This window comes from Stegastes partitus, unplaced genomic scaffold (assembly GCF_000690725.1).
Source record: "Stegastes partitus isolate 25-593 unplaced genomic scaffold, Stegastes_partitus-1.0.2 Scaffold67, whole genome shotgun sequence".
Taxonomy (NCBI): Eukaryota; Metazoa; Chordata; class Actinopteri; family Pomacentridae; genus Stegastes; species Stegastes partitus.
The window spans coordinates 25,714-52,079 of record NW_007577798.1 but is presented as its reverse complement, the minus strand read 5'-3'; the positions used below and the strand labels follow the sequence as shown (position 1 = coordinate 52,079).

At 41.4% G+C, this 26,366-nt stretch overlaps 1 protein-coding gene across 4 annotated transcripts in view; it reads left to right on the top strand.

Moving 5' to 3' along the window:
• Nucleotides 1-26,366, top strand: part of sptbn2 (spectrin, beta, non-erythrocytic 2) — a 52,550-nt gene that overhangs the window by 18,537 nt on the left and 7,647 nt on the right. For 2 of the 4 annotated variants that reach the window (XM_008276196.1, XM_008276198.1), the window contains exons 1-27: nucleotides 255-864; nucleotides 13,459-13,610; nucleotides 13,867-14,040; nucleotides 14,402-14,493; nucleotides 14,666-14,746; nucleotides 15,899-16,014; nucleotides 16,344-16,456; nucleotides 16,565-16,752; nucleotides 16,865-16,982; nucleotides 17,133-17,291; nucleotides 17,388-17,690; nucleotides 19,481-19,634; nucleotides 19,752-20,146; nucleotides 20,253-20,516; nucleotides 20,601-20,812; nucleotides 21,549-21,686; nucleotides 21,799-22,018; nucleotides 22,176-22,712; nucleotides 23,499-23,701; nucleotides 23,812-23,902; nucleotides 24,013-24,159; nucleotides 24,326-24,589; nucleotides 24,874-25,098; nucleotides 25,190-25,279; nucleotides 25,512-25,790; nucleotides 25,887-26,017; nucleotides 26,129-26,333. In XM_008276196.1, coding sequence (XP_008274418.1) covers nucleotides 759-864; nucleotides 13,459-13,610; nucleotides 13,867-14,040; nucleotides 14,402-14,493; nucleotides 14,666-14,746; nucleotides 15,899-16,014; nucleotides 16,344-16,456; nucleotides 16,565-16,752; nucleotides 16,865-16,982; nucleotides 17,133-17,291; nucleotides 17,388-17,690; nucleotides 19,481-19,634; nucleotides 19,752-20,146; nucleotides 20,253-20,516; nucleotides 20,601-20,812; nucleotides 21,549-21,686; nucleotides 21,799-22,018; nucleotides 22,176-22,712; nucleotides 23,499-23,701; nucleotides 23,812-23,902; nucleotides 24,013-24,159; nucleotides 24,326-24,589; nucleotides 24,874-25,098; nucleotides 25,190-25,279; nucleotides 25,512-25,790; nucleotides 25,887-26,017; nucleotides 26,129-26,333 — 5,157 coding nt within the window. In that variant the 5' untranslated portion in view covers nucleotides 255-758. Of the gene's footprint in view, nucleotides 1-254; nucleotides 865-13,458; nucleotides 13,611-13,866; nucleotides 14,041-14,401; nucleotides 14,494-14,665; nucleotides 14,747-15,898; nucleotides 16,015-16,343; nucleotides 16,457-16,564; nucleotides 16,753-16,864; nucleotides 16,983-17,132; nucleotides 17,292-17,387; nucleotides 17,691-19,480; nucleotides 19,635-19,751; nucleotides 20,147-20,252; nucleotides 20,517-20,600; nucleotides 20,813-21,548; nucleotides 21,687-21,798; nucleotides 22,019-22,175; nucleotides 22,713-23,498; nucleotides 23,702-23,811; nucleotides 23,903-24,012; nucleotides 24,160-24,325; nucleotides 24,590-24,873; nucleotides 25,099-25,189; nucleotides 25,280-25,511; nucleotides 25,791-25,886; nucleotides 26,018-26,128; nucleotides 26,334-26,366 lie in introns of those variants that run through there. The other 2 variants (XM_008276197.1, XM_008276195.1) reach the window with 2 other exon arrangements.

Below are 26,366 nucleotides of genomic sequence, written 5' to 3'. Positions count from 1 at the left end.
TTCATGATGCACCTTATTGGCAAGCCACACCCCGGTGCTCCCTGGAATTAAGGTGGAGTTAGATAATCCATCTCAAGCTACACTGAGCAAAAGACTCTAATGGTTTAGTCCACCTCTACACCTCCTCCCTCCTCCCACCCTTCTGCCATGTTCTTCCTTTGTGCTCCTCCCTCAAACACACCTTATGCAAATGACACAATTTTCAGACTGCACAGCAGGCTTTGTTTACACAGCTATCCAACCGTGGCCGGTTAGCTTGCTCTGCTGTGCTCTGCTCCAGCAAATGCCTGTTCACAGTTTGGAGGGAAGGAATACACAGGGTTTCTTCGCAAGAACCACGAGGGAGTACAACCAAAGGTTTTTTCACTTTGCTCAGAGGCCACCGGTGTGGTGAAATGAATGAAACCAGAGAACATTTTGTTCTTCAGTTTTGTTTGAAATGATTCTTTGAAAAACCCCTCCACTCTTGCAATCACTGCTGTGTTTTCATTGGACAAGGTGGGACATACTTTAGATGAAGAGAAGAACAGGCGGCAACATTTTCAAGCTCGTGTTGTGCCTTATTAAGGCACAGCAGGGAATCTAAAAGAGGGGGATAAAGCAAGGCATTTTGGATTTATAAAACTTTTTCTCTGGAAAAGCCTCTGAAGGATCTGATACATTTTTTTAAAGGTTGCCCCTGCTGTGCTATGTAGGAGAACTCCCATTCATTCCGTATCTGAGAGGAATATTTAGCAGAGAGATCGAGACAAACAACCATGGAGTTGGACCACAGGGACAGAGAGCCCTGCTTGTCCCCAGCAGCATTTGTTAATCAGGTGCAATACTCTAACATCCTGGAAGGACGATTTAAACAGCTACAAGGTAAGAGTCATGTTAGTCCGTCAGCTTGGTCCATTCAAATGAATAACTTGTAATTTATGTTTACCCACTGGTTTCTTTCTATTAGCTGAGCCAGTATATTTCAGTGGTTGACGTCACAGAGTCTCAAGTTCTTTGGCGTGTGGCTTATGAAAACAGTTGTTAATGTTAAAAAATTTTACTAACAAACCTGTTCTACAGTCGGCACTTTCCTTTTGGCACATGTTCCGTTTGTTGACAAAAGTAGGAAATATTAAGTAGAATTGGACTATTTGGCTAGTGCTAGCCCTATAGCAGGTGCTTTAGGTGGTAAGTGAATCCCCAAATAGTTCAGCGTTTTTCTGGCATTAGCTATTACCTGTGGGAGGTTGGAGAAATTCCTCTCACAGTTATGTACGATTTAAGAGCTGTGTGTGGATGTAAGGATAGCGGTAGTAGACGCACAGTAGGCTTCAGCTGAGATCTAAAGCAGGCAGTCTGGCACCTGATCACTGGGCCACCTGTCCTTTCTTATCTTATTACAATGCACAGCTCTGTCTACGGCCAAAGCCTGCAAGGTCTGTAGGGTCTAGCACACAGAAATCACAGAGGTTATTGGTTGTGACACAGGAAATGATGCGATAACTGGGAGAAAAAAACCTTACGTTAACACAACTGAGATTTATTTTAAGGGAAACCGCCAACTCAAAACTTTACTACTTTTAAAATAGCAGTGAACACAATTAATAAAACTCTCGTCTTTTTGTGGTGTGGTTTTTGTTTTGTCACTTTGCAGAGAGTGCAGAATTCTTGTATTATTGCGCGGCTGTTCCATTGAGCTGTAAAGCCTAAAGTTATTGGCCACAGCGTATTAAGTAAAGTATTTGCAGTCACTCGGTGCGTACAAGCAGTAGTGTATGAAACTAACATGTCAGTCAGTGGTGTGCAAGAAGATCACAGTCTTTTGCTAGCTTCCGGTCCCTCCCCGGTTGCCATCTGGAAATAACGAGCTATCTCAGAGTTGACTTGAGGGGCAGGTCTACTCTCTCAGCATGTTTGACATTCTTGCATGGGACCAACAATATTTCACATCCCACATTAAGCAATATCTTGATTGCCACACGAGTGGTCTGCTGAAAGAATGTCTGTGAAGTGATGTCTGCAGAACAAAAACGTCTTCACCTCCACATTGTCTACATTAATGCTCTTGACTGGAAATAAGATCCACAGCAAAGATATTGGTTTCTTCGAAGCATATACAAGATTTACAGCATTTTCAGAGTCAGTCATGCAACATCACGCACAAAGAAGCTAAGGGTGCATACCTACTTGTCCTTCTCAACTCGTCAGGCAAGAAAACTTTTAACGGAGTGTATAATTTTAGGAGTCAGAGATCAGTCACCAAATTAGTACTGACAGCATTTGTTCACACTTCCCTGCAACAACAATATTGTGAAATGAGGCAATTTCAGACTGGATAGGTGAAACTCTCAAGCAAAATGGATAACAAATACATGTCAGATGCTTCTACTGTACCCCTGATGTACTGGTTATGTCTGTGCATGGATATGTTCTGGATAAAGTTTGCTGTAAATATACTCCTACACGCATACACCCAGACACACAAACACATTTTGGCAACACCCACTTGTATTTCCAGTTTGACTACCCTTGCGGCTCATTCTTTGTGTCACTCCCTCCTTGTGTTAAATCATGATGTCTGCTGGAACGATGAAGTAGTATTCAAAACTGCCTTTGTGGTAGTTCCCGCTACAGCATGTGTCTCCAGGACTACATTTTGCCATGATGACACATGCACACAGACAGACAGACTCACAAGGTGAAAACAATACCAGTCATGCCGTAGAGGCTGCTAATATGTATTCTTAGTGACTAGAAATTGGCAGTTTTGCCTTAAACCAGTCTAATATTAAAGCACTGAACACATCTAGCATTTTTTCCACTGCTAAGTGATATCTGACTGGTAAAGATTAAACTCAGTGTCTAGATTATTATGGCCAAGGGAGAGGTTTAATGGAACACTGGGCCCCAAGAGTTGTGTCTACTGACAGATGGAGGGAGGGTTGCTTTCTTTAAATAGCTTGTTTTGGCGTACCCTGACACTTTTGTATTTTCTTGTTGCTGAAATCACAAGATGTTACGTGGTATTACTGTGTCTCTTGTGTGTAAAATGCAATACAGAAATTCCATGTGAAAGTTCATATTCATTTGACATCCGTTGTAGAGCTTGCCGCCAAGAAAAATATATTTTAATTTCAGTTTTGTAACCTGGTTCATAGATAAAAACATTGAGAGTTATGCTAGACTATAGGGTCCTGGTCCAAAGGGTCACTGTCCTAACTGCATGTCAGCTGCTGTGGACTTTAGCTGGACTGTCCCTCGGCAGGCTTTAGCAACATGGCTTTATTCAAACAGACAGTACTTTGATGCAACAAGAAATGTTTGTCTCCCTTCAAGGCATTTAGATGTACAAACACACAAACAGTTGTCCAAAGAAGTCTGCAGCTTAGCTGTTTTTGCCCTGAACTGGCTGATTTCAAACAGTCTAGTTATGTACTATCAATCTATGACAGTTTTTTCACAGGTAATTTAGTTCTGATGTTTTTACCTGTAAAGTCAAAATTCAACAAGAAGTGACCAAGGCTGGTTTGTTTTTTTCACCCATTGTATTCCTAACCGTCTTGGTCAGAAGCATTTTTGTTCTTATATTTTATTTAAGGGTCTAAGTTGATATAAAAGAGATTAATGTTGCATTTTGGTCAAGTTTCAAGTCGAGCAGGACACACTGAATAGAAAGTTGTAATTTAATATTTCTAAAACTCTTAGTGAAAGCTTTGACTGTGGTGGCCTCCAGCTGTAACTCAGAGTCACATTACCTTGGAGAGGGTTCACCATACGTACACACACAGAATGGCTTTTTGTTTGTACAGTTTTGCTAATATTGACAGCTTCCTACTGGGAAGGGTAACAAGAAAGTGCAGTTTTTGGAGACTTCAGGGCCTTTATTGTCTTATTTACATTTCACACCCTTTTTGTCTCCAGATGTTATTGCTCTATTGTTGCTTGTTTCTGTCTCCTTCCTTGTGAGTTTGGCCTTGGCCAGTCACCTCCTCCCTTATCTTCCCCATTATCAGCCACAGCTGCAGATGGCACAGAGAAATGTGATTGAAGGGCAAGTTCATTGCCTTCAGAAAGGGGTGAAGGGACAATAATGTAAGCGAGGTCTCTATCTTACTCACCCTGTCAGTTTTTGTCATCGCAATATACCAGTTAAAGTTGGGCAACATTCTACACTTGCAACCTCAACTGTTAAAAGTCTAAGAATAACTCATGCCACATGGGGCAAGGCAGCAGTTTTACCACAGCAATACTTTCGAAGTCATGAGCAAAGGAAGGGGAGTTCCGTTTTTATGAGGAGAAAAATGTCACAGCCTGTGCATCTGCTTGCTTCTTTTCTCACTTTGCTTTGCATGTGCAATACCTCATAGTTCACTTTTTTTCCCCCCCATTTCTACTGGAATATAGTAACTAAAAGAACAGTGGCTGTATACAGTACAGCATCTTGTACTTTAGCAAAGGCTAACTTTAAAGCTGTAGTGAATATTTAAAATAAATAAAATGAAGAAATGACTTGCATAGAAACAACTTTGACCCACAGTGGGAAATTATTTATGAGACACTCTGTGTTCTTGGTCAGGTCTAGGCAGCTACCAAGGGAGGGAGAAAGATTTGGAGTCAATCCATCCATTGTACAGAGTTGATTTCTTGTTTGGTAGCCATAAGTAGCTGTAAGTACTTACTGTGTACATCATGCATCACGTTTACCCCTGTGGCCGAAACATTATTTACAAATACCATTTATTCTGCAGCTTCTAGGGCATGGTTTCCCCCCCATTGTTTGCATTTCTCATGGCACACCACACCATAGTCATCGTTGACACTCAGCTCAAACCACCCACTATTGATCGGAAAGAATTGTAACCACCAACCACAAAGCTTACAAACTTCTTTTAAGTATTTGAGCTTTTTTTTCTCTCACTACAGAATGTGACAAATATTTCATGGTATCCCTTTAATGAGTGTGTTGGATCTATTCTGTAATCTCACACAGACAGCAAAAGAGTTCAAGGCCGATGACTGCGAATTCTCGAGCCTCAGGGTGCTTCCACATTAGGTACGGTTGATCTGTACCGCGCCCGAGTAAGACTCTCATTATTGTGTATTTTGCCCTCTAGACTTTTTTTTGAGTAATTTATTGGTAAACCTGCTTTAGAAGTTTGCATTCATGTTCCATACACCAACCGTAACTACTAATTTGTGTTAATATAGACAGTTTTATAGTCATGTTCGCATTCTTAGCAGTCTTTGTTGTTGTGTGTCAGATGCTTCCACCTGTGCAGCAAAGAATGTGTGATGTGTTATCTTAATGTATTGGATGGATTCAGTGCAAGTTATCAGGTTATATAATAATTCAGAATTACTTAGAATATATATCAATCATGGCAGTTGGTGTTAAACCAAAATGTCCATACATAATAAATGCAAACATACTGTATGCACATGCAGATACACATGCTCACCTATCAAAGTGTGGTTTACTTTTTGCTTAATTACATACACAACACCCAATTCATCCTTAGATTGTTTTCTGCAAAAGTTTAAGTCAATAAATGCTCCGAATTTAAAATACACAACCAGTAGTTGCAGTATAGAATTGTTCTTTTATGTAGAATTTTTCCAGTTTAATAAGAACAGAGCCGCAAACAAGAGAAAAGTCAAGATTTCCACTGATAATGATTTTCTCTGTACCCTTTGGCACAATACAATAATCTTGTGTGGGGATAGTCCAAGGGAAGGTCATTAAAACAGATTGATGGAGGTAGTTTGCTCATTCTTTTGAAGAAGGGGGTGACCAGAGGCACTCATTACACCAGTTCAGGTTTGGTGGTGGACAGGATGTTAGGAGTTGGGAGAGCCAAGGGCTTTTCAGCTCAGTTAAAAGGCAACCAAGGATGACTGTGGATGAAGACATGACCTGGGCAGAACATAAAACTAGAGGAAATTGTTAGCAGAACTTGATGACTACCAGCTAGTGCTGAGGTCAGAAGTATTGCTTTAGGTCTCAGCTGTCTCCTCTGAAAGCTTTGCACATATTTAGGAATAAATATTAAGACAATAGCCTAGTGTGCAGTAAGTGGCCAGACAAATGAAAACTGTACAAAAACCTGCTATTTGCCTGCTGTTGCTATTGTGTGAAGTGCTTGCTATGGTGAGTTATTTATGGACAGTCGTTCCTTGTCCGCTGTGCAAAAATGATGCCACTGGGAGTCCAAAGTGCAGTGTCATGCAACACGGTGGAGGGATGCAGAATGTATCGAGAAGACAGTGAGCAGCAAAGCAAACTCGCCTTTAATAGGTAGAATTAAATGGACGTTTCTGTCTGTCTGCCTTTATTTCCCCCTTACCGATGCTTATCTGTGTCTCTGTGATGTGCAAACAGACAGTATTTGATCAGTGACAGGGCCTGGTCAGTGGGAAAGGAACAGTGCTGCATCCTGTACTGGGACATTGTCTGTTGTGTATACAGTATCACACCTAGCATTTGTCAGTGAGGTGAGCTTGAACAGGCAAATGAAGCTTCACATAATTTGAACGTTGTAAACACTAAACATTGTTGTTGACGTTTTCATTGATCGGTGTGAATCATTTGTGGAGTTGCTGACGGCAGGATGGAGGGATTGACTGCCTTTACGTTGAGTCCTGGCTTCCATTCAACTTGTGTCAGGGTCAGGTATTTTTAACATTTTGTAAATTTGTGCAGTATGAAGCAGTTAGTGGCCGACCAAGATGACTGGTCAGCAGTGACCACATGCTGTGTATGCTGGCAGCTAAAAAACAAAGTCATGATGACAAATGCAAGCTGCTGTCTTATGGGCAGGATGGGCACTGTCCTTTCTTAGACTAATCACACTGTGTGCTGGCAGGGAACCTTTCACTCAAACACAGTTCTGTCTCAGTTGCAATGCTTAGCATGTAGTAACTTCAAATTTTAATGGTGTTTTTTCTTTTTGTTTTGTTTTGTTTTTGTTTTCAGGTTAACCATTTGCATTATGGCATTTTTGACGGTATAGGATTCAAATATATTTGCAAATTCGGAATATGTACTAACTAAAACAACGTAACATTTTCCCAAAATCCTGACATTCACTTTAATTATCTGCACTACTTTGGAATTTTCTTATGATCAGAGTATCTCATTTGAGAGAGATTCTCAGCCATGCAGCAGGCTATACAGGCAATAAATGTAAAACAACACATTTGCATGCCACACATAAATGTGAGAGATTTTCTTCAGTTATTCAATTTACAGAACCTTGATTTGACCACTGAACTGAATATAGAAAAGCACATTGTATTCTGGTACAAAAAATATAGTAAAATAGTAATTGTTCCGATCAGTGCCAAGTGACTATGTACCCATAAATGATCAGCTAACATTAACCTCAGTACAGTGGTACAGCTGATAAAGACTTAATCTTTGTCTTAAACCTCACATACAGTGTGTTATTCTGAAGCACAGATATGATACGGTTTTCCTTCACAGATGTCTGTGAGCCTTGGCCCACCTAGGCAATGTTAGTGTTGTATCTGTCTCTGTGTTTCCACCAAACATGATCCGAGCCACCATGAGCCTCACAGACAGGATTAAGTCTGGCGGCATATTTGCTCAGATTACCTTCAGATAATCATCATTATCAACAGTGCACAAGTTTGTTTGACGGTGAAACAGAAAAGCAGCATCGAGCTAAACCCCAGTATCTTCGAATGTAAAGAGGGCACTGGCTGAGACAGGCCCTCATTCTACTCCCTCACTCTGACATATACTTAAGGCTCACTACCAGACACAAACATGTTCAAAGTGACTGGACATGCCCAAATATGCTTCTGAAACGTTTAGTGATTCTTCTAACCACTAGTTTTGATCCGCCATTGGTAAACAATGGAGAAAAACATGGCATTGAAAATTTTAATCGCTTGTTTTTCTAGCCTGCACACAAGGAGGCTCAAGAAGGACAGGTAGAGGTCCAGAATAGTCAGGGGATTTTGAAAACAGGTTTGAGTAACTGTTTGTTTCTGTGAATTTTAAATACAAATACATTTGACTCTTGTCACAGAGTAAATTAGTGGTAGGGAGTCCGGTTTAGTATGGGTTTTTAATTGTAGAAACAATATTTTTCAGTAGTTGATTGAATCCCTATTAGACATTGGGGATGCTTGCCTCAATTCATAATATTCAGAGCAGCCATTATTTGTCTTGTGTTGGTCCACATATTGAAGGTAAACCTAGTATTATCACTCTTTTAACCCCCTGATGCTGAAACATTCAGTTTACTTTAAACTGTGCATTTTTCAAGGCCAGTGTGAAAAGCCATGTTTTGTCAAAAACAGCAAAGATTATACAAGACTTAGCAAGACTAGCTAGTAATTAGTAGAATTTGCTTCCAAAGCCCAAATTTTCCCACTCTTCTCTCTTGTCTTCTATTGTGTAATTGTGTAACAATGTTGGCAGGCTCTGCAAGTATTTTGCATGACGTGAGACATCTGGCATCACAGAGAAGGCATAGTTCAGGTTTCCTTTATCTTTTGTCACCTTCATCCTTCAGCGTAGCTACACTCTGTTAAATGTATACAGTGCCTTCCCAAGCATCCTGTTTTGGAGGCCGAGCATTTTGAACCTTTTAGATGTGGATGTACAGACATTACAGTTGACATATCCTCTTATGTACTAACAACACAGCTCACAAATGTCACATCGTTAGAGAAAACAGCTGCAACAGGTTTGCCCTTATCTGCTGGAGCCGCAGCTGATGACAAGTTTGTGTTTGCCTGTTATAAATGAGCAAACATAGCAGAGTGATGTCAGTTTTTGTCTTGTGTCTTGTTCAGCAGCCTTGTCATTAGGAGTGCAGCACCAGCACGGTAGCAGTATTTGTTCTTTAGGACCCCCTGCCCACTGCCCCACTTCCTTCTCCTCAGTGCTGGGTGCTGTCGCGACACGACCAAGCCTCATGAGGAATGTAAGCTCCTCCACCGTACTCCACCTGCCACAGCAATTCACCCCTGCTGGCTCATTGAACAGCTTCAAAATGATTAATGGTCCTTTAATAATTGAATGATCTGTCAGTTATAGGTAGAAAGACATATAAGGCTGGTTTAGTGGGAGTTGGTTTATGAAAGTAGGAATGAAAATACCTGAAACTCAAACTGCAATCTCAAATCACCTGCACATCATTTGTGAAATGTAGAGAACCGTCGTGGACTAAAGCCGATCAAGGCTGTTTAACTGAATAGCTGTTTGATTGCAATGCTATAACATTCCTCCCTTGTCAAGATAGCCTTGAGTTTAGGTAGACCTGGAAAAAGCACACATATCCAGGAGACAAGACAGTTAAAAGCTACAATAGCAGCAGCCGTCCAAATATGCCTGGAGGCCATGACTATAATTAGTAGTAATTATTCTTTATACAGCCACACATTTTTTCGTCCTTTAAATGTTGCATTTCTGTCATGAAAAGTTGAAATAAACAGTCAAATTTAGAAGAAATCCCAAACTGAAATCTCTCATCAACAAAAGTGTTCAAACCCTTAAACCAGTGCTTTGTAGAAGTCCCACTGGCAGAAATTACAACTCTAATCTTCTTGAGTAAGTCTCCACAGGCCTTGCAAACCTGTATTTGGGCAGTTGTCCCATTCTTCCTGGCACATCCTGTCAGGTTTAGTGATTGAATGGATGGCCTCTGTGAACCGTCTTTAGGTCGCTCCATAGATGTTATATGGAGTATAAGTTTGGGCTTCGGCTGGCACACTCTGTATCAGTCAGAGGTCTCGAAGTCACTCCAGCGTTATCTGGACTCTATTCTTTGGTTCACGTTTGTGCTGACAGGTGACCCGTTGCTCTTGTCTCAGGTCGCTGCACTCTGGAGAAGGTTTTTTTTTAAGGGCCCTCTGTATCTGGCTGCATTCATTCTCTGCTTAATCCTGTCTCCCTTTTCCTGCCACTGAGAAGAAACTCCATAGCATGATGCCGCCTGTGTGCTTGGACCTCTGTCCAAATAAATCCATTTTTGCCTCAGGTTAATGAATCATTTTCCTCTTGTTCTTTGAGTTCTTTGAATGTAGTGTGGGTAACTTAAAGTGGGCTGAGCTTGACAGAGTGCTACGCAGAGTCCTGGTGGCTTCAAACTTCTTCCATTTTGCAATTGTTGATACCACTGTACTCCTATGAACACTCAGAGCTTTATAAATGGTTGTATACCCTCGCTCTGATCTGTGCCACACTACTGTTTTGTCATGGAGGTCATGGAGTGCGACAACAAAGGTTCTGAGTGGTTTTGCAGATGACATGTTTCACTTTTGACTTTTCAGTAATAATAAAAAAACAATCTGTTCACTTTGCACTCTAGGTTAGTTAGTGTAGATTGATGATTTTGAGCTAAAGTTTAAACTGTGAAAAAAGTGAAGGTTAATATATTCTGCAGTAACTGTATATCTGTATTGAATCTGTAGATATGGATACACAAAAAATATTTTTAGTTGAGGTCACAAAATGTGTTGAACCTTGTGTCTGTTTGCTTCCTTTAACTGTAACATCTTTGTGTGTTTGTCTGCATAGTTACCGTAGTCAGATGGTAATCTTTCTAACCCCAACATATCCATTACATTGTACTGTGTCTGACAGAGCATACTGTAGGTTTATCTGCTATTGAACTCTTTGTCTGTTAAGCATTTGCCCTCCTCAGTTGTTACCAAACCATCCAGCAGTAAAAGAAAGGGGTAGGACAGGGTGACACATAATCACTCAATAATACTTTATAGTTGCACAAACTAAACACAATTTGCATGCTTCTTTGTGGTTTTGTGTAATATATAGACCTTATGAGAATTGGTGGTTATTTGAAATGTTTCATTTCAACTTACTACTGTAATTTACTAGACTGCTTGTAAGTAGGTGGATAGGACGAAATGCAGGTACATGTAGGTAAATGCAGCTTATGGATCCTTACACCACACATTTTCAGTGTCTTTTTCCGTGTATTGATCTTGTTTTCTTCTCGCAGCACTTCCTTGAGTCATTCTGCTGCCGTCAACTGTGATGCAGAGCAACTAGAGGGATACAAAACAATAAAAAAATATTCTACTATCACGTTTTCTATTGTTGGCCAGTTCACTTTGGCAGGCCGTGCTCTTAAGAGAAAGGCATGGGAAGGAAGGGTGAACCACAGCACACTGGCATTTTATCACTAAGCCAGGCTTACAACAAACACGTCAGTGATGGTTTTTTGGCAGCGTGACAGTCCCTGAGAGTTGTGCAATGGCCACAAAAGACTGAAATGTGAATTTCAATAGGAAAAATGTGAGGCTTGCCTTCTGCATTTGGGAGAAATCTGTACTACACCAGTCTGATGCTCACTGCATGCATATGGATCCTTGTGAGCGTGATGGTGAAACATTAACGGTATGCAAACCCACTCATTAAAATAACATGGCTGCTTGGGGTCACAGACTCCACAGGGTGCTTCCAACAAAATATAAAGTAAAATGCAGAGGTCACAGCCGTAGGGGACTGGGCCATGGACCACGATTTTAATCAGGCTAAGAGCAGCTGTGACAGATTTAACTTTGTTTTAAAAAAAAACAAAACGGAGAAGAACATTGTTTTCAATTTAAGGCACTTTGTTAAAGCACGGCATTATAAGAAACTTTATTATTGTATGGTTTATTTCAAAAGGGGTCCTATCTAGAATATAGATACAGACGAGGCACCTCCAGCTTGCAACAGGTCATGGCTTTTGGTGTTACTCCACTCAAAAAGACTTGTGTGAGATTTCAAAATCTTGGCTTTTTTTAGCTGACAGTTGATAGTGGTTGATTACACAACAGGCTGTGTTTGATCACCTGACATTGCTCACGGGCTTTTAAAGTGACTTAGTATTCCTCTATCAATCACAAAATGCAACCAACTAAACCCTGTAGTAACTCTTACTTTCTTATACTGTTATCTTTGCTTTGCAGACAAATAGTGTTGTGGGCATCTAGATTTTATTTTTTATTCCACAGAAGCTGCCATTAATGTGCTGCCCTCTGATTTAATCTCAAGGATCTTTTTTAATGTGACTGTTTCAAGCTTCTTGACCTTTACAGTCACCCAGTGCAAGATAAAAAGACAATTGCATCTGAACACTACAGTAGCTTGCAATTGCAAGTCTTTGCACGACCTCCTGCATAAGCATTTTTGAAAAATGTCTATTTAAAATCATCAATTTGTTGGGTGCAGCAGTATAGGGGTACATACTTTCAAGCCAACCATGACGCTTTAGCTTTTACATGATCAAAACCAGGACTTGAAATACTTTGTGGTGGCTACTACGCTATAAATAAATATTTAGTTGAACTGAATAGGAAGAGGGACCAACGATGGCACAGGAGAGTTTTTAGTCTAATTAGTAAATCTCATCCAGGTTTATGGACTCCTTGAGTCCTCAAGGCTAGTTTCTGTCACATTAGCTTCTTTTCTGCCTTTGCTTTGGATTTTTTTTTTTTTTACGATATCTGAACTACACATAATTTGGTTTTGTGGTTAATGTCGTTGCACCAGGCTGCCAAGGAATGTATTGTACAAATAGGGTGTGCAGCTATCATACAGACACTTGTGTTATGAACACTTTTAATTTTTTTAAAAAATGTTTTAAAGACCTTGCCTTCCTCAACATGAGGGTAGTTATAGTTTGGTTTCTTTAAAGATCAATGTCAAAATGTCAAGACTGTGCTTTTTATTGTTTCAAGATTTGTTCACCACCAATATGTAATTCTACTCTATCTCATCATGCTGCAGGTGTTTCTTTATTTTGTTGAAGTTAGTAGTACAGAGCTGTTCTTCTGAGGTATTTCATGTCTGCTTCAGAGTTGTACTTTATGGGTGAGGTGCAGTGCAGTAAGTACAGTGCTAGAATAGTGTTTTCAAAAGGCAGGGAGACCTTGTGTCCTAGAAATGAGGTCACCTTGTTAGGTGGTGGAGCAGGATTAGCTTCTTACTCCCCCGGTCCATATGTCTGAGCTGCTGTTACAGCTTAATTTATTGTGATTCTTTTTTTAGTCCTGCTCTTATAAAGTAACAACCAAAATACTCTCTCAATGTAATTGCCTTCTTGCACAATTTTGCATTGTCACTTTTCTCTGCTAAACTTACATCATTAGAGTAATTAGCAGTGCACACATGAGCAGAGCCATCAGTAAACTTTGGTCTGAAGAGTGAAAACCTCTCACTAAGCTGTCAATGCAGAGATCCTGAAGACTTAATGGCATAGCTTATCTGTAAAATGAGCTGCAGAAGACGAGGGCTTAAGTTGTTATGATTTTCTGTCACCTGTCTGCGCTCAGAAGGGATCAAAGTTATCGACTATGTTGGTGCAAAATTGATTTCCTGTAAATATTTATCTGCCAAAAAGTGATGCTGAACAGGCCACTGACCTCTCAGTCAGCTGAGTCAATTGTAATGTTGGTGTAATGTGACTTAACCCCCCTTTTTGTCTTTTACAGATGAGCGTGAAGCAGTACAGAAGAAAACCTTCACCAAATGGGTAAACTCTCACTTGGGCCGAGTGACCTGTCGCATTGGTGACTTGTACACTGACCTGCGCGATGGCCGCATGCTTATCCGCCTGCTGGAAGTGCTCTCAGGAGAACAGCTGGTCAGTATCGCAGAGAAACCTCCCCTTTCTGTCCCTGCCCTGACCCTTAGCATGACCCCCACCAGGCCCCACTAGTCAGGAGGAAAGAGAAATCACGCGTTTCATTTCTTGTTTTTTTTTTTTTGTGTGTGATTCACTTCCCCTCCTACTTCTTCTTGTTTTTCTCCTTTAAAATCTCTTTTATGTATTTTGTGGTTACTTTTTTCAACTATGTCAACCTTGATCTTCTTTGTTTTTTCTCCTCTGCTTCCCTTAGCCAAAACCCACAAAGGGCCGTATGCGTATCCACTGCCTGGAGAATGTTGATAAAGCCTTGCAGTTTCTCAAGGAGCAAAAAGTCCATCTAGAAAACATGGGCTCACACGACATTGTGGACGGGAATCACCGTCTCACACTGGGTCTCATTTGGACCATCATTCTTCGCTTCCAGGTAACTTATAAAGTCTCTCAGCCTAATTGCCATGTTGCTTAACCTCTTTCAAAGAGCAAGTTTGGCTTTGGGACATCAGGTCTCTGCATGTAAGCCAAGCCCATCCTCAGGCAAACACACAAAAATGAGCTTAATAGAGGTTAATGCTGCTGTGATGTGATTGGCAAGGTGGTATTTTATGCTGTTATTTTAGCTAGGAACTTAGGAACTATCATTACTTGTGATTATTTTTAACCTTTACTGATATTTGGAATTGTCTACAATAGATGCCACAGTAATAATATTGCAAGGTGTAATAATCTAGGAACTGCTGAAAAATATATGGACACAGTTTCAATTGAATTGAATGCTGTGTTGACAGATTCAGGACATCAGTGTGGAGACGGAGGACAACAAAGAGAAAAAATCAGCCAAAGATGCCCTGCTGCTTTGGTGCCAAATGAAAACTGCTGGGTGAGAAGGGAGCAGTGGAAGAGAGGTGGAGGGAGGGCTTAATGACACAGGACACATGCTGTTAATATGTTAGGGATATAGTTGACCATTTATGACATTCATGTTTTTACTTTTTTATGAATCTTTGCTGTGCTGAGCTAATGATTAATGACTTGTAATCTCCTCTCTGCAGATACCCCAATGTCAACATCCACAACTTCACTACCAGCTGGAGAGATGGCCTGGCGTTCAATGCCATCGTGCACAAACACAGGTCATTGACTTCTTCCTTGACTCGATATTACCTACTACAGTAAAATTGTCTCCTCTCAAGCGTACACTTTCTATATAAAACACTTTTAAACTTCTTTTCTCCCAAGTAAGGATATCCTACAAATCAAAAAGTTGTCTTGTATTTTTTTTTATCTTTCTTTACCTAATGATCAGCACCTGTCGCAGTACCATTGCCTTTCTCTGGGGTGCTTTTATCCCCTTTTCTATTTAGGTCTCCTCGTGCTCCTCCCATTCTTCAAGTCTGCAATATGGCTAAAAGGATGAAAGTAAAATAGGGAGTAAGATGACCTAGATCACAGAAATAATAACCCACTTATTTTCTATGAGGAGAGATGCTTAGTAACTCAGTTGCACACCCTGCTGGCAAAATATTCATCAATAGCTTACGTTTAAATTAAGCTATAAACTGAAGGCCAGAGCTGCAGTCTAAAGTCCTGACTTTAATAGAACATGGTTTATTACCATGAATGTATACAATGAGGGCGATACTTGATACATGAATGCCAACATTACTTTCACTGGAGTTACTGAACCGTGGGAGCTTTCATTCATTTCATTCAAACCATGATGCTACCATTTACATTATCAGGCCAGCAATTACACTATGCAAAAAAAGTTGGATTTTTTTCTCTTACCGTTGTATCTTCAATGTCATTTGTTGTGTTTTATTGGCTAAAAATGTTTTTTAGTAAAAGGTGTCATGACCCTTGTATAGGTTAAAACTCTGAACCTCAATTAGAGAATATGATAATGGTTATGTGAATACCAATTCAGGCTTATTGGTCAATAAGGTTTTAATGATAAATTGGCCCTTTCAACCAATTTTGTGTGTGTTATGTCTGTAATACCCAGGTAAGCTGAAAATATGGCTCAGCCAAGAATAAGCAATAATTGGCAGGAGCAGCTTGCCTAATCCACACATGAAAAGCCCATTTGCATGCAGATGAGTTTACCTAATTCCAGTGAAGTATTTTATGCACCCTGGTCTGTAAACACAGTGGACTGCAAACCTTTTTTTCCTCTGTGCAAGAAAGTGCTATATATAGCCTGAATGATTTAGCATTTGTTTGCAACCTGCTCTCTTCTGCAGTCTGTTTTTATTGAAACCACAATCGTTCTCCATTCTCCGCAGACCCGACCTGATTGAGTTTGACAACCTGAAGAGGTCCAATGCTCATTACAATCTCCAGAATGCTTTCAATGTGGCTGAGAAAGAACTGGGACTGACCAAGCTGCTGGACCCAGAAGGTGAGTGGGGAAAAGTCGCCATCAAAACATGAAGCACTCTTGCAAGTCACATTGATGGTCTGATGCTGTCCACTAAGGCTCTAAGCTGTTGCCCGAAACAGATTGACTGGCGTTAGGCTATAGAGGATTACTGCAATTAATTATAGCTTAGACAACGCTACATCACATGTCAGCTGCACTGACATCACAAAAAACATTTTCAAAGACAGTTTGATGTTCCTCTTTCAGGGTGCTTTTCTTAAATCTGGTTGAATTCAATATTAGCCACATTAAAAATGGATCAAGAGTTATGGTGCAGATGGATCATGCTCTCTTTTTTTTTTCTCCAGATGTTAATGTTGATCAGCCTGATGAAAAGTCCATTATCACCTACGTGGCGACTTACTATCATTACTTCTCCAAGATGAAAGCCCTGGCAGTGGAGGGCAAACGAATTGGCAAGGTTAGCTGTGTGCATGTATTTATGTATGTATGCATTCATGTGTGAGTAAAACAATGAGTGCACATGTGTCATGTTTACAACCCATTTATACTTTTCTCTGGCCTGCAGGTGCTGGACTATGCTATTGAGGCTGACCAGCTGATAGAGAAGTATGAGACCCTGGCCTCAGAGCTGCTGCAATGGATTGAGCAGACCATTGTAACGCTAAATGATCGACAGCTAGCTAACTCATTGAGTGCTGTGCAGAACCAGCTCCAGGCGTTCAACTCCTACAGGACTGTGGAGAAACCCCCCAAGTGAGTACCTGCTGGGTTAATTGAACCCACTCAGTGAGTCAGTGCTTGTTATCCATTAGGTTACAGAATGTGAAACTGTGTAGTTAACAGCAGAGATGTCTTGTCTCCACAGATTTACAGAGAAGGGAAACTTGGAGGTTCTCCTCTTTACTATCCAAAGCAAGATGAGAGCAAACAATCAGAAAGTCTACATGCCAAGAGAGGGCAAACTCATCTCTGACATCAATAAGGTATGTGCTGCTCTAGAAAGGGCTAGAAATGTAGCTGTCCATTCTCTAAGGTTGTGCTAGGGCGCAGAAGTACATCTGTTACTAATTAAATGTAAAACAATCCAAATTGCTGCATGAAACATGGTTCCTCTGTTTTCATTTTTGTATCAGGCATGGGAGCGACTGGAAAAGGCAGAGCACGAGCGTGAGCTGGCATTGAGAAATGAGTTGATCCGCCAAGAGAAGCTGGAGATGCTAGCAGCCCGTTTTGACCGGAAAGCAGCGATGCGGGAGACGTGGCTGAGTGAGAACCAGAGGCTGGTGTCACAGGTAGATGGAAGAAAACCTTATTTATTGGAAAACAGACACGTGTGATTTTGGGTGCATTTGAATTTCTGGTTTTAATTCAATTTCCTCTGGTATTAGGATAACTTTGGAACAGACTTGGGAGCGGTGGAAGCTGCCACCCGTAAGCATGAGGCCATCGAGACAGACATTGGAGCGTATTGGGAGCGTGTGGCTGCTGTGGAGGCGGTTGCCAAAGAGCTGGAAGCAGAAGGTTACCATGATGTGCGACGTATACTCGCACGGCGGGATAATGTGCTGCGACTCTGGGAATACCTAAAAGAGCTTCTGGCTGCACGCAGAGAGCGACTGAATGCCCACCGTGACCTACAGAGACTGTTTCAGGAGATGCGCTACATCATGGACTGGATGGCAGATGAGAAGGTAAAAACCAACACAAGGAAATGCACACTTTCACAACTCAGTGCCCACATTGTTTTAAGCTGTGTTGAACTGTTGCTTTTATTCTACCATTCTGTTGGTTTAGTTTTTTAATTAACAAAAAGGAGTTTCTTAATCCTCTTAATTAAGATAGCTGTTCACTTATTTCCCAGGCAGCTTTATTGTCGGCATTTAACAGTAGTAATTAGCTTTTTACAGTCTGTTGTTGTTGGCTTTACTGAGGTTGAATGAAGTAGAATCCAGTCACTGGGCGTGTGTGCCTTTCTTGTACGGTTGAATCCGGTGACACCATTCCTTCATGCTGTAATGTCAATTCATTTGGATTGTATTAGTCTGAAAATGCTAGTACTGCCTGATTGCCATGGGCACACATTTTAGGGTTTGGCTGCCATCAAAGGAGGCCAGGCTGTCACTTGCCTGGTATAAATAGTTTGCAGCAATATTCATTCTAATAAATTTGCACCACCTAATATACAAACTTCTTGAACATCCTCTGACTTCCCTGGGTGGATGATGGAAATGGGAGTATGTCAACACCCTGATATTTCTGCATGTCATCATATCATATTGCAGTTGTCATAATATTGTTGATAGGAATTCAGTGTTGGATTGATGAAATTTGCCTTCAGATTTTGTGAGAGGCTGAAGCCGGAATTATGATCCTTGTACAAGGAGAATATTGTCAATTTGATTTTCAGGCTAATCAATGTCTTATTATTATTTTGCCAAAAAAAAAGTACATCATGCAAATTACACACATAATGGCCTTGCAGCATAGTAAAGCACACTTTGACATCTTCACATGAAATCTCATGATCTTTTGGTGTGTAGTGTCAAACAGCTGTGCACCAGTTCATAGTGGTAATTTGATCATATTAACATGATGTTACATTGTGCCAGTGAATGCACCGTATAGGTTTCCTAAGTATTAAGCTTATAGTACATTTTGATATGAGCTTTTGGATTTCTGTCAATTGTTCATCTGTTTAACAGAAAGACCATTTACTTCTCTCCTCTGCCCCAGATCCAGTGACATGACTGCATGGTATTAATGTGAGGGCTTTATCAGCCACTCCTTACCTTCGAATAAATATAGCACAATTTGTTGCTTTTGAGCTTTGACCCCATGCCAAAGTTAGTGTTCAGTTTTTCTTTACATTTCTCAGTCTCTCCTATTTGAGTAAGACCATAAACTCATGTTTAATCTTAAAAGGGAAGGGCTGGGGAGGAGATATTACACATGCGCTTGTTTGTCTGAGTCGGGGTTAATCAATTTCCTCTGTTCTTTTCAGTGGTAGCGGGAACTATATCAGCGATTTAATCACCCATTACTATATAATTAGACTCCTTGTAAGCAGTTTATTATCACTTATTATCTAGTATCTGTAGCACAGGTCATGTTGTCGTTTATTGGCCTCCTGTTCTAATGACTCAAGATTAGACATGTTTACTGATGTCATGTGACTAAAGCTCAAGCTTCCTTTTTCTTTAGATTGATGTAAAGCTACAGCTTGTTGAAACTTTCAGTTTTTGATCATATGAAATGTCACTAAATGCAAAGCATAGCTCATCAAGTATTTGTAGATTAACATGTATAAATATCTGTTTAGGAATGTTGGCCTGTCTTCTCGCATCATGTTAGTTGACCCAGTTCCCTGCCTTGCTGCCATCTTATGGGCGCTGCTACAGAGTGTGGAGGGGCTATTTAAATAAATTTTAATAGGGTGAAATAAACAAATATGTCACTGAACTGTGTTTTCTGTCTGTTTCAGGGTCGTCTACAGTCTCAGGACAGTGGTAAACATTTGCATGATGTGTTAGACCTGCTACAAAAACACAATCTGGTAGAGGCTGACATTTCAGCTCAGACTGAGAGGATCAAGGCAGTGCAGGGAGCTGCAAAGCGCTTCACTTCCTATGAACAGGGTAAATCTTCTTTAAATGGGTTTTACAGATTCTCTGTACAGACAACGCAATTTTAGTTTAACCTTCTTGTTCATAAATGTCTAAATGTCATGTTTTTCTGCCTTTTCAAATTGCCAGCCTATAAACCTTGTGAGCCTGGACTAGTTAGTGAGAAGGTTGACTTGCTGGGTCAAGCCTATGAGGAGCTTGGTCAGCTTGCTGGACAACGCAGAGAGCGCCTAGAGGACTCGCGTCGTCTATGGCAGTTCCTGTGGGATCTGGGAGAGGAGGCAGCCTGGATCAGAGAGCAGGAGCAGATCCTGGCTAGTGGAGACTGTGGCCGTGACCTCACTTCTGCCCTTCACTTACTCAGTAAACACGAGGCTTTCAGGGATGAGATGGCAGCCCGTTATGGCCCCCTGAGTAACAGCATTGCTGCTGGAGAAACTTTGGTTCAAGAGGGACACTTTGGAGCCCCAGAGGTCACGGAGAGGATTCAAGACATCCGTGCACAGTGGACTCATTTGGAGGAGGTGGGTGTTAAACATTACTCTCTGTACTCGTATTTGTACAATATAAAGCTCCTTTCTTTAATTTTTGCTTTGCTGGTCATAATTTTACGTTCTTCCTGATCCTTAGACAACAAAGCTCAGAGAGCAGAGCCTTAAGGAAGCTGTGGCCCTGCACCAGTTTCAAACCGATGCCAATGACATGGAGGCATGGATTATGGAGACACTCAGACAGGTGTCCAGTCAAGAGGTGGGCCATGATGAGTTCTCCACCCAGACGCTAGCTCGTAAGCAGAGGGAGATAGATGAGGAGATCCAGAGCCACCACCCTCTCATCGACTCTCTGCATGAGCAGGCCCAAGCACTACCACAGGCCTACATAAGCTACCCTGAAGTATGTGTCCTTTGTTTTTCATACTTCTTCAGTGATGACATGCAGTTCGCAGTGTGCAATTATTGTTTTTATTGCTGACTGTAGGTGGATGGTCGCCTACCTGCTATTGAGCAGCGCTATGAGGAACTGGAGTCTCTGTCAGCAGCTCGGCGCCAGGCACTGGAGGGTGCCCTGGCCCTGTATCGCATGTTCAGTGAAGCTGGTGCCTGTCAGCTCTGGGTGGAGGAGAAAGAGCAGTGGTTGCATGGCATGGAGATCCCTACCAAACTTGAGGACTTAGAAGTTGTACAGCAGAGGCAAGTCCGTGGGAGAGGGAAGAAAAGGGACATTTTATTTAAAGGAAACATGATGATGACTAAATTTAATTCAAGTTGACATAGCTGTAAATTAAATTACTAAAACCACTAAAAAAGTCAATTTAAATAATTACGTATTACATTACACATATGTATTGAAACACATGGGCTGGTGCCGATGAAATGAAACTAAAGCTTACAATTCACTACAAGTACATCATTTTATATGTATAATGTGTGTGTGTCACAGTCCAAATTAAAATCCATAAGCCTGCCTAGGCAGGTTTAAAATTTGACCACACCAAATTAAAAATCTGAATTAAAACAGAATTATAGGACCGATTTTGCCTAGACCAAATTAAAATCATTCATATATACGTAGTATTTGTACCAGTCTTGTGTGACTGTTAAACATGACAAAAGATGTATCACACCTCTTCATATGTATTTGAATGAAAATGTTAGTGTGACCCTTTTGATGGATACAGCATTAAAGAATGTGAGGTTCACACCATGGTGAATTGTGGAGATTATATGAGATTAACATCTTGCAATGTGTCACACCACCAATTTCAATCTTGCCTAGACAGATTAAAATCTGCCTGCATTTAATTTGGACTGTGATCTATCCATCTATCGAACTATCCCTCCATCCGTCTATCTGTCTATCTATCTCATTAAGATAAAACATTTCAGAATGAGTGCATTAATGCTGGTCTATTATTTATGGATGCAGATTTGAGACACTGGAACCTGAGATGAACAATGTAGGTACCCGTGTGACAGATGTGAACCAGGTGGCGGAGCAGCTGCTGAGCTCGGACAACTGTAACAAAGACCAAATCCACCAGACAAAAGACCAGCTAAACAACAGGTCAGAGCAAACATTTAAGGCCTATTAAAACCCACCACTTTACACAGAAATATATCTGTACTCAATGAGCACTGTGGTGAACATGTATATTCTTGTTTGATGTTGTCCCTAGATGGAAGGAGTTCGAACAACTGGCTGGTCAAAAGAAACATGCTCTAGAGTCGGCCCTCAACATCCAGAACTACCACCTCGAATGTAATGAGATCCAGACTTGGATGAAAGAAAAGACCAAAGTGATTGAATCCACTCAGAGCCTGGGCAATGACCTGGCTGGAGTGATGGCACTTCAACGCAAACTCACTGGCATGGAGAGGGACCTAGAGGCTATCCAGGTATGGGGGAGATCACATGCTCCGGTTATGATTTGGGGATAGGAACAAATTGCAGAATATAAAAGCAAGGCAAAGTATTAGTAGGATTATTTTAGGCTTTATGCAGAGGTATTTTGTCATAATTTCTACATATGAATCATTTTTCATCTCTTTTAAGGGCAAATTGGATGACCTGAGAAATGAGGCAGAAAAGCTGGCCAAGGAACATCCAGATCAGGCTGGAGAGATTCAAGGACGACTGGCAGAGATTCAAGAGGTGTGGGAGGAGTTGAACGCCACCATGAAGCGACGAGAGGAGTCATTGGGTGAAGCCAGCAAGCTACAGGGTTTCCTTAGGGATCTGGATGACTTCCAGTCCTGGCTGTCCCGTACCCAGACAGCCGTGGCCTCAGAGGACATTCCTACTTCTCTGCCTGAGGCTGAGAGTTTGCTAGCCCAGCATGAGAGTATCAAGAATGAAGTGGATAACTATAAGGATGACTATGAGAAGATGCGTGCAGTCGGTGAGGAGGTGACCCAAGGTCAGACAGATGCCCAGCACATGTTTCTGGCCCAGAGGCTCCAGGCATTGGACACTGGCTGGCACGAGTTACGTCGCATGTGGGAGAACCGCCACAGTCTTTTGGCGCAAGCCTTCGACTTCCAGACTTTCCTGAGAGATGCAAAGCAGGCAGAGGCTTTCCTCAACAGTCAGGTTAGGAAAATACACTATGTAAATGTAGCCTGTGCCAAAGAACAGTGGGTTCATTGAAATAACAGTTTTTGGCCTCGTAGGCTTAGTCTACAGTCAGTGCCAAATTTCAAGTAAAATAGAGGTGTGTGCCTGAAATACATATATCAATGCACACTGAGTATCTGACTCTGATATGAATGAACATCCAATTCACCCACGTTGCCCCTTCTCAGTGCGATCTGCTTGACTCTGCTGCAGCTTCCTAATATAGATAATCTCAACAGATTTAAGCCGTTTTCTGTTCCCTTTTAGTGACAGTTGTTTTTTTCAAGCACAATTTCTCTCATAACTGAACCACAATAAAGCTCCCACTTCTGTGCAGCAAATGTAGGTGTTCTTTGCAATCAAAAATATTTTACCTTCCATGTTTAAATTCAGTGCTTAACCTCTGTAGTTTTTCATTATGGTGATGTTGGTGTGTGGATTGTTCACGTTTTTATCTAGTTGTGTGTTTTCACTTCTCTAGCTCCTGTAAGTAAAGGAAAGCTCTTCTGTACATGGGCCATAAGCCCAGATCTGTATGATATAGGCCACTATACTATGTTCATTTTCAGTTCATAAAACAGCATTACTTCAGAGTAACACAAAAATCACCTTATATAAATTTTTTAATGTCCTATTCCCAATACATCACGAAATATATTTGTTGTAAAACAGGCTGCAACAAAACAAGAAAAATCGGTGGCTTTAGATAAATGCACTGTATGTAGGAAAGAAATGTTTAACATTCCTTCTGTCTCTGTGTAGGAGTACGTGCTGTCCCACACAGAGATGCCCACCAGTCTTCAGGCAGCAGAGGAGGCCATTAAGAAGCACGAGGATTTCCTCACCACCACAGAGGCCAGTGAGGAGAAGATAACTGGTGTGGTGGAGGCTGGAAGGCGCCTCATTAATGACTCTAATGCAAACTCTGATAAGATCCAAGAAAAAGTGGATTCGATCCAGGAAAGGTTAGAGCAAAATTTCAAGAAGGAAGAAAAATGATATTATGGGATTTTTTGATTTGTTTTTGTTAGTTGTTTGAAGAGTAGATATTTAGCTCTCTGCTTATTTTCTCCAGGCACCTTAAGAATAAGGAGGCTGCAAATGAACTGCTGGCTAAACTCAAGGATAACCGTGAACTTCAGCACTTCCTTCAAGATGGACAGGAGGTAAAATTATTAGTTAAATAAAATTACAACATAATTGTGAATAGAAATGTCTTCATATTGATCTGAAAAAAAAAAAACATGTGGCATAACGCTGTTGTCTTTTTCTGTAGCTCACATTGTGGATCAATGAGAAGATGCTCACAGCTCAGGACATGTCATACGATGAGGCCAGAAATCTTCACAGCAAGTGGCAGAAACACCAGGCTTTCATGGCAGAGCTGGCTTCAAACAAAGACTGGCTTGACAAGATTGATAAGGTGTGTCCCATTTTATGAGTAAACATCTGTTGACATCCACTTTAAGGATAGATAGCTTTTTATGTACTTAATCCCCTTTACACTGGGGACAGTCTACCAGCACAGGCGTTGCCAAAGCAGAAGAATAATGAAGTTTAAATGTGTCATTTTGTACTGTGACTAACAGGAAGGTCAAGCGCTGGTGGCGGAGAAGCCCGAGCTGAAACCCGTTGTCCAGCAGACCCTGGAGGACCTGCAGCGTCAGTGGGAGGAGCTGGAAGGGACAACCCGCACAAAGGCCCAGTGCTTGTTTGATGCTAACAGGGCAGAACTCTTTACACAGAGCTGCTCTGCTTTGGATGTCTGGCTGAAAAACCTTGAGGGTCAGCTGCACAGTGACGACTATGGAAAAGATCTGACCAGTGTCAACATCCTTCTCAAAAAGCACCAGGTAGATTTCATAGTGCAAGTAACACACAATTTTTCAAATCTCTGTCGAGAAATATTGTTACAGAGCTTTAAAATTATTGCATATGTAACTCTAGTCCCCACTGATTTGGATTGAGGACTAATCCACATTTGTGTTTAAAATTACCTCATTTCAAAAGTGCTTCTGCTTTGTTTGAAAGATTGGATTGGATTTCAAACATATACAGGAATTATAGAATTTCTTCTGTGATTGACATTAAGGTTACTAACCAAATGTTAACCTTCTCGTCTTTTTTCCCTGTGTAGATGCTGGAGCATCAGATGGAGGTCAGAGAGAAGGAGGTGCAGTCCCTGCAGTCTCAGGCTCTGGCTCTGACCCAGGAGGATGCTGGACTGGCCGAGGTAGATGGTCAGCAAAGACGAGTAACTGACAACTTCTCCAATCTCCAGGACCCTCTTAAACTGAGAAGACAGCGACTACTCGCCTCCAAAGAAGCACATCAGTTCAACAGAGATCTGGAAGATGAAATTGTGAGTGAGATTACCATACAGTCTCCATAAAAGTATGACGTATCTTGTTTTGCCTTGAGCTCAGATTTTATTCATGCTCTTTTTCTCTTAGCTATGGGTGAAGGAGAGGATGCCCTTGGCGACCTCCACAGACCATGGAAAAGACCTGCCTACTGTACAGCTACTAATTAAGAAGAACCAGGTACAGTGGTGATTTTAAAAAATAAAAAAATCTTTTTTTTTTTTTAACTTATTGATAAAATTATAAATTACTAGTAATATATTTTAATGTTGTGACACAGGCAGGTGACTTAAACTCACTGTCATCTATAAATTCTTGAAGTCTTTCACTGGATAAAGACAAACAAACAATGCAGAAGGTAGAAATTGCCAACCCACTGTTAAATATGAACGCTGTCTTGGTTGTGAATCAGACCCTGCAGAAGGAGATCCAGGGCCATCAGCCTCGCATCGACGACATCCATAGACGAGGCAAGACTCAGAGCCAGGTAGATGGTGAGAGACAGTCTGTTCTAGAAGAGCGCCTTGTTGAGCTGAAGGACCTCTGGGACCAGCTGATAGGAGAGACAGACAAGCGTCATGCCCGTCTAATAGAGGCCAATCGCGCCCAGCAGTTCTATGCTGATGCAGCAGAGGCAGAGGCCTGGATGGGAGAACAAGAGCTACACATGATGTCAGAGGAGAAAGCCAAGGTAAGATGAGACAAAGTAGGACATAGAAGTGCTCTTAGTGCAGCTCTTTCCCAATCTTGTGTCGTGAGAAAATGTTTTTTTTTTTTTGTCTCCCAGGATGAGCAAAGTGCTCTAGTGATGGTCAAGAAGCACCAGACCCTGGAACAGGCACTTGAAGATTACGCCCAGACCATTCACCAGCTGTCCAACAGCAGTCGCCTCATGGTCACCAGTGAACACCCAGAGAGGTGAGAGAGCACAAGAATGTTGAAGTTTCAGCTGTGGCACATGCCTTTGTCTGAATGAAGTTGGACGCCCATAACCATTGATTTGTCTTGCTCTCATTGTCAATTAAACAGCGAAAGAATCACCTTACGACAAGCACAAGTTGACAAGCTGTATGCAGGACTGAAAGACCTTGCTGAGGAGCGTCGCGGGCGGCTTCAGGAGCGACTGCGGCTGACCCAGCTGAAGCGGGAGGTGGATGACCTGGAACAGTGGATTGCTGAGAGGGAGGTGGTTGCTGGCTCCCATGAACTAGGACAGGACTACGAACATGTCACAGTGAGTTTTTTTCTCAGACACATGCTTTGATGA